At 39.2% G+C, this 8,435-nt stretch overlaps 1 protein-coding gene across 3 annotated transcripts in view; it reads right to left on the bottom strand.

Annotated features, from left to right (window-relative positions):
- atxn7l3a (ataxin 7 like 3a) overlaps nt 1-8,435 on the bottom strand; it is a 65,923-nt gene continuing 57,488 nt past the window's right edge. For all 3 annotated transcript variants that reach the window (XM_072248680.1, XM_072248679.1, XM_072248678.1), the window contains exon 13: nt 1-4,612. In XM_072248680.1, the coding sequence (XP_072104781.1) occupies nt 4,467-4,612 (146 nt within the window). In that variant the 3' untranslated portion in view covers nt 1-4,466. The remainder of the gene's footprint in view (nt 4,613-8,435) is intronic.

The following is an 8,435-nucleotide window of genomic DNA, read 5'->3' as shown; positions in this document are numbered from 1 at the left end:
TTCTTGTTTAAAATAAATTTATTATCAATGTACATATATCACCATACACTATCCTGCGATTCATTTTCTTGTCCACATCATGCCAGGAATTAGTGTTGATACAGAGCATTACATGTGAAACTAAGCTTTGAAGAGATTAACTTTAGCTTGAAAACAGTCCTCAAGAAACATGATGTTTCTTAATTACTCAAATTTAACATTAAGGCCTGTGACTTCTCTGATCCCAGATGACATAACCTTATTGATCTCTGTAAATTTTAACCAGTTATTTGATAAAAATGAAAATTGGGATGTCAGGTCAGTTAACTGAGATATTAATAGTAGTAGATATTGAGAACCAAAAAGGCCAGATCCAGTTCAACTGTACACTTTTATTTACACTAAAGCAGCACGTAGTCACTATAGAATACAGAAATTATACAGTGAACCAGCATTTGAGGATATGTATGAAAAATTAAAAATCATGATCATATGCTGATTAACAGATAACTGCATGCATATTTCAGAATCACTACACAAGTCACAAAGAACTGTGAGCCAAACATCTTACATTATGTTGTTTGCCCCTGAAAGCTGCATCTACCTACATGCTAAAACTTGTGATTCCAGTTTCTCAGCTAAAGACAAAATCTATTGGGGTGTATGTGGTTTTCAGTGCTACACAGCAACTTGAGTGACAGAGCAAGGATACTCATATTCCCAAAAGGAATTTAAGATTTCATTAAGTGCAGAGGAAATTGATTTAATTAAGAAAAATCAATCACAGATACCTGATAAAAATCTATCAAGGCTGTATAAATGCTCTATATCCCACTCAGCAACGTTTACATTGCTATCTATAACCGACTATAAACAGTAGATCTGAACTTCACCCCATACTTGTTAGGTCTGCAAGAATTCTGGTGCAACTACATTGTAACAAAACAATGATGGAGCTTGTATTTCACACAGTATTCACTAAAATAATCAAAATATGAACATCTGTCAGTGTCAAGTACTTACACAACTACCAACATAAGACTACAACACAAGAAACAGTGTTACAAGATGGTAAAGACATGCCTGGCAGTGTTAATAAATTCAACAGTATAGAAAAGCTAATGCCAATATCATAAATACTGCAGATAGAATAGCATTCCAGGAGTAAACCTTCAGTACAAATGAAATAATATCAATACACGTGAAACATGGTTAGATGAAAGGGTTGTACTAGCGCTAAACGGTTATATTTGTTTCAAGTGACATGCGGATAGCCACCACACACACTTAAGGAATAATCTTTCATATATTGTCCACTACATGTATGCATGAATGTTTAGACTTTATTTTGTCCAGGCATAATAAAACTCAGTAATACATGAAAAATGAAGGATCAATAAGTTATAAAATTTAAAAGAAAGAATTCCTTAAGTTCAGGTGACAATTCTTTTTTTAAAATAGAGACAAGTGCCTCCACATTCTCCTTTTTAAAAACCAGCATAAGCTGAATCAGCCTTTCTGTTTCATTCAGAACTAGATATAGGTAGAAGGGCATAGGCTTGTAAAAGTATTTAAAACAAACCAACCCTTAAAATGCTATTGCAGTTGGGGGGGGGGGGGGAAAGAAGATTCTGGTTTTCATCCAAACTGTTAAGCAATTTTACATGCTTCAACCAATTATATTCCCTACATTATTGAATGGCATATAATCAATGCAGTGATAAATTGATCAGGTTAGACATGATGTCTACCAGCCTCTGAATAAGCAATTCTTTGCCTTCAAGATCCTATGTGAAGAACTAAAATTCATTTCTGGCAAAATTGGGACTGTAACTTACAAACATCTGATCAGCATCAAAATATTGCACAAGAAAGGCACAGTAATCTCCTGGTGCAGAAAGGAGGATCTGCAATTTATAGCATCTTTCACAATCTCAGGCCCTCCCAAAGCTGCACTGCTGAATCAAAAAATGGTAAACATGAGTAGGTGTTTTGATAGAAACTATCACACAAGGCTTACAACTAATCTTGACTGATAATGCAATAGGTGGTTAGTGACCCCTCTGACCAGCAGATGATACTCCAACCTATCCTACTGTTAACTTGCATACAGAAGGGAAACAATTGCTTCCATTACTTAAAAGGGATCTCAAATAGCAAATGCACTCATACTTTTTTTCAGACTAAAGAACAACTCTTCCTTGCACCTGTCTGACTACTTCAGTCTGTTGATTTTCTAGCTCAAGATACAAAGAAGCTGCAAACTACAAGAATCATGAGGTAAAACATAAAAAATCAGAAATAAATGTGCCATTGTTTAATTGAAAATTATCTAAAATCTTTAAATAAAATTGTTAATGTGAAAAGTAAATACCACAGCTCTCATGTACTTAACTGCTACAATCTTACCAAACATATCTCTGAATATTCACACAACACAATTTTAGAGGCAAAAAATAGCCACCGTATTAGTGGCTAGTAAAGCCCAGTCATAAGCCACTTCCCATGCTCTTAAAGGATCTAATACAGAATATATTTGTCTATCAAAAATAGACTGTGGCCTAATTGCATAGCAAGGATTCATTCTGCTGCATTCATCCCTTGGTTTACATTTAGTTTTTATAGTCAAGATGCAGTGAAACTGGAAGCATAAATTTTAGTCACTGTTACATAATGATTAAAAGAACACGCTCAATTTGCTACACAGGTCAGCTAGCTACAAAAAATACAAATACAAAGCATTCACCAAATTCATTCATGACTTCCTTTTTTTTTATCTTCCTTTCTTTGAAAACTGTGATAGATCATTCAGTTTCGTCTGCAAAGCATTTCATAACAGTTGTGTTGGTTCTATTATCGGGCCCTGATTAAGGGCCATATCAAGCTCAGAAGAATATTGAATCCAGCATACACATACAAACAGACGTAAAGTGCAATTTTTTTTTAGTGTTGGGCAACATCATGCTGCCTGGCAGGAAGCAACCACACCCAGATCATTTCTCCCAACTATTATAATATCAAATAGCAATTGAGACCTACCCATCTTCTCAGATGTAAACAAAATGAAATGTCCAATTTGGTCCCACAGGCAAAGAATGATATGCTGTTGAAAAGTGATGACATTTAATGGCCTCCTCCTGCAACTACCTCTCAATCTAACCTGGATGTCAAATTTCAGTCAACCAATGTCACAGTAAAACTGAAAACAACAACAATCTCACAAGGATCTGTTAACATATTCCAATGTGAGAAGCAATCGCTTGCAGCAATCCTGTTTAATTAATTCAAAATAACTGGGATCATGGTATCTGACTACATTGTTGTGACAAACAGGTGGTGATGAGTTGCCCTCTTTTCCACTTGTGTCTGATGATGCCAAAGGGAACCTCAACGTTTGGTGCTCTCCATCCATCTGCTGTGCTGCTTTAACTGACTGACTGTGCTTCAGTTCCAAAATGCCACTAGCTCATCCAGACTGCATTTCAAATTTGTGAGAGGTTGGGATTGGCTCAAAGTCCTTCTAGATCTTGACTTCATTAAAATATCAGTTATTGTCCATATCATATGATCCATATTATAACTTGCTCATCCATCATTATTCAAACAGTGAAAGGCTAAGCCAAGTTTGAGAATAGTCAATCCCTTACAAACATAAGACAGCGGGCACTTTGGATATTGTTACAAAATTAGGGATGAATACCTAGCAGTATTTAACCTTACATTTGAATTAACTTCAAGGGAAGTGTGAAGCTTTAGAAAGGTGCATTGGACAAACTGAAATATTTTTGAATTACAGTTTGGTTATGCCAGCACAAAATGTTCTGCTGTGATGTTGACATCATTTATCTGGATCATCTGATCTAATACAGCCTTGAGAAAGATTTCACAGCTTACTCTATTTTTGAAGTCCAGTTGCTGCACTTACCCTGGTGGCTGACCCGCTCTCCACAGCCTTCATGAAGAACACTGCAAACGGAAATGCTAATCTTTGATAAATACATAGGAACACTGTAAAGCTACACAGTGACTAATCCTTGCCCTCACACAGTTGGCACAACAAATGCTATGAGCAGCTCTCTGAGGCATCACAAAATGGTGCACAATATAAAAAGGAAAAGTTGTAAACTCATAGCCAGGTCTGGCATAACAAGGGATTGAAAGGTTTATCTAGAGGTAAGTCAGAAATGAGTGGCAGCTTCAGGCATAAGTTTTCATCATTGAGACCAGTATACAATTAATGCAATCAAACAGCAACACTTCATCAGCTTTGTACACCTGCAAATTCCCTCATTCTTTGTATAATAAATAAGAAACGACAAATGTCAAGCATCATGAAATGAAGCCTTCAGTTTACAGGACCATAAGCATCGAAGGGTCAAGTACAATCTTGAAGCCAATCCACTCTTCCTAGGAAGTGGGTGGTTCAATGGTCATCTCGTCACAGTAACCACAAATGTGAAACTCATTGAGATAGAGCAGAATTTCTTTCAGTTGATTTCATCATATATGCTAGAAGTAGGTGGAGCTGGTGCTTTGAGTTTCTTCTTCTTACTGGAACTCATGCCAGGAGCACTAGGAAGTCCAAGGTGAGGCTTCTTTTTTTTGCTCTTCTTGGAATCAGAATTGTTGGTACCTTCACGTGGAGCAATAAAAACATGTTAGCAATGCAAGCATACACAATTATTTCTATGCACACCATCTATGGTGCTTGGGGTTCAGTCAAGTTGGTCTCAAATGCAACAACAGGTAGATAAAATATAAAGAATTATAATGACACAAAAATCAGCTTTTATTGTGGTGATACCACATCTAGAGTTGTAATTAGACTCAGCATTCCTAGTGGAAGTGGGAAAAACTAGCCAAGGCATCCACTTATAATCATTACTATATAAACATGGGAACACTGAAACAAGTGATAGAATCTGTTAGGCTGGGACCTGTCAGAGGTAGCTAACACCTACCAATGTAAAAAATATGCTATGAAATCTGATAGATATGGTAACTCTGAACACTTGGCTGCCCTTTTCCTACCTGCATACAGGCAGAAGCTAAAGAACAAAGCTCCAGAGATTAGGAAAGCAAAGAGGTGCTCGCAGGAGGCAGAGGAGCAGCTATGGGATCGCTTCGAGTTGGTGGACTAGGCAGTGTCAAGGTCTCATCTGTCAATCAGAATGAATGCACCATGGTAGCCACAGACATTGTTAAAACAGTTTCAAATAAGTGTGTCCCCACAAAATCATTCCATTTTCCCCAACTAGAACCCCTGGATGAATCATGAGATCTGCAATCTGCTGAGGGCCAGATCAGAGGCATTCAAGTTTAGTGGCTAAAAAGGTTACAAGAGGTCCAGGCACAATCTTTGGAAAGCAATCTCATGGGAGAAGAGGCAATTCTGGACTGAAATTGAATCAATGGAGAATGCTTGACAGTTGTGGTAGGGCTTGAATACTATCACCTCTTATAAAGTTAAAACAAGCAACAGGGCTTCCCTTCCAGATGAGCTCAATGCATTCTATGCTCACTTTGACCATCAAAACACGGAGGAACCATCACAAACTCGCACATCCACCGAAGATCCTGTGACCCCAGCCTTTGGGAGAGTAAATTTATGAAAAGCATCCGTCTCAGAAGGCATTCCTGGCCAAGTACGGAGGACCTGTGCTGATCAACTGGCTGGCGTGTTCACTGAGATCTTTAATCTCTTGCTTCAGCAGTCTGAGTTTCCCAGCTGCTTCAGGTGCCCAAGAAGAAAGTGATAGCCTGCCTCAATGATTATCATCCAGTAACATATACATCCAAAGCGATGAAGTGTTTTGAGAGGTTAGTGATAAAACATGTCAACTCCTGCCTGAGAAACGACTTGGATCTGCTCCAATTTGCCTACTAGATAAACAGGTTCACAGATGCCATCTCATTGGCTCTTCACTACTCAACCCTGGAACATCTGGACAGCAGTATCAGGATGCTCTTTATCAACTATACCTCTGCATTCAATACCATCATCTCCTTAAAACTAATAAGCTTCAAACCTTGGCCTCAATACTCCCTTGTGCAATCGGATCCTTGATTGCCTCACTTGCAGACCCCAGTCAGTTTGGATTGGCAACATTTTCACCACAATCTCCAGCAGCGCAGGTGCACCACAAGGCTGTGTGCTTAGCCCTCTGCTCTACTCGCTTTGCACTTATGACTGTGTAGCTAAGCACAGCATATAGGAGATTAAAAATCTGGCTAAGTGGTGTCATAACAACAATCTCTCACTCAACGTCAGTAAGACCAAGGAACTAACCAGTCAATCACGGGTAAAACCCTCCCCATCAGTGAGCACACCTACATGAAGTGATGTCGCAGGAAAGTAGTATCCATCACCAGGGATCCCTACTACCCAGACCATGCTCTTTTCTCTCTGCTGCCATCAGGAAGAAAGTACAGGAGCCTCAGGGCTCATACCACCAGGTTCAGGAACAGTTACTACCCCTCAACCATCAGGCTCTTGAACCAAAGGGGATAACTTCACTTGCCACATCATTGAAATGTTCCCACAACCTATGAACTCACTTTCAAGGACTCTACTCCTCATGTTCTCAATACTTATTGCTTATTTATATACTATTATTATTTCTTTCTTTTTGTATTTGCAGAGTTTGTTGTCTTTTGCACACTGGCTGAATCCCCAACTTGGTGCAGTATTGCATTGATTCTATTATGGTTATTATTCTATTATGGATTTATTGAGTATGCCTGCAAGTAAATGAATCTCAGGGTTGTATATGTACCATGCTAATAAATTTACTTTGAGCTTTGAAGTTATTTTCAGATATACAATGAGTAAAAGAGAGGCAAGAATGGACATTGATTCACTGAAAAATAACGCTGGAGAGGTAGTAATGAGGGACAAAGAAATGGCAGGCAAACTGAATTTTGTGCTGGTTTTCACTGTGGAAGACACTTGCAGTATGCCAAAAATTTGAGTGTGTCAGGGTGCATAAGTGAGTGTAGCCACTATTACTAAGGAGGTGCTTGGGAAGCTGAAAGGCCTGAAGGTATATAAATCACCTGGGCCAGCTGGACTGCATCCCAGGGTTCTGAAAGAGGTAGCTGAAGAGATTGTGGAAGCATTATTAGTGAGATTCTGAAATTGTTCAGAGGACTGGCAAATTGCAAATGTCAATCCACTCTTTAAGGGAGGGAGGCAAAAGACAGGAAATTATAGGCCAGTTAGCCTGACTTCTGTGATTGGCAAGAGTCCATTATTAAGGATGAAGTTTCAGGGTACTTGGAAGCACAAAATAAAATAGGCTGAAGTCAGCATGGTTTTCTTAATGAGAAATCTTGCTCGACAAATCTGCAGGAATTCGTTAAGGAGATAACAGGCAGGATAAAGAAAGTATCTCGGTGGATATTGCTTACTTCGATCTTCAGAAGGCCTTTGACAAGGTGCCGCATATTAGGTCTAAAGTGTACTCCAGGAAAAATACCAGCATGGACAGATTGGCTGACTGGCAGAAGGCAGAGAGGTAATGAAAGGGGCTTGTTCTGACTGGCTGCCCTGTTTTGCAGGGGTTGGTGCTGGGTCCGCTACATTTCACGTTATATATTAATAACCTAGATGATGGAACAGGACAACTTGGACAGATTGATGCTGCTGCCTTTAAGGACGTTCTCCCCATACCACGTTGGCTTCCTCTGGGTGCTCCGGTTTCCTCCCACAGACCAAAGGTGTACCAGTTGGTAGGTTAATTGGTCATTGTAAATTGCCCAGAGATTAGGCTTGGGTTAAATTGGGGGTTGCTGGGTGGTGCGGCTCAAAGGGCTAGAACGGCACTGTATCTCAATACATAAATCAATCAATAATAAATAAATATTTGGAGAATGGGCAAAGAAGTGGCAGGTGAAGTACAGTGTCAGAAAGTGTATGGTCATGCACTTAGGTAGAAAGAATAAAGGTATAGACTATTTTCTAAACAGAAGGCAAATTTAGAAATCAGGTCTACAAAGGAAGTTGAGAGTCCTAGTGCAGAATTCCCTAAAGGAAAGCAAATGCAATGCTAGTATTTATTTCAAGAGGACTAAAGTATAAAAGCAAGGATGCTTTATAATGCATTGGTCAGACCACATTTGGAGTATTGTGAGCAGTTTTGGTCCCCATATCCAAGAAAGGATACGGTGGTATTAGAGAGTTGAGAGGAGGTTTATGAGAATGATCCCAGGAATGAAAAGGTATAAGGGAAGTTGATGGCTCTGCACCAGAACCCACTGGAGTTTAGAAGAATGAGAGGAGAGGATGTTTCCTATAATGGGGGCGTCTAGGACCTTCAGAACAGAGATGATAAGGAATTTCTTTAGCCAGAGGGTGGTAGATCTGTGGAATGCATTCCCTGAGATGGTTGTGGAGGCCAGGTCATTGGGTATACTTAAAGTGGAGGTTGATAGGTTCTTGATTAAACATGGAGTCA

This window comes from Mobula birostris, chromosome X (assembly GCF_030028105.1).
Source record: "Mobula birostris isolate sMobBir1 chromosome X, sMobBir1.hap1, whole genome shotgun sequence".
Lineage (NCBI taxonomy): Eukaryota > Metazoa > Chordata > Chondrichthyes > Myliobatiformes > Myliobatidae > Mobula > Mobula birostris.
Note: the sequence above shows the minus strand (reverse complement) of the source record. Positions and strands in the feature narration are given on the sequence as shown.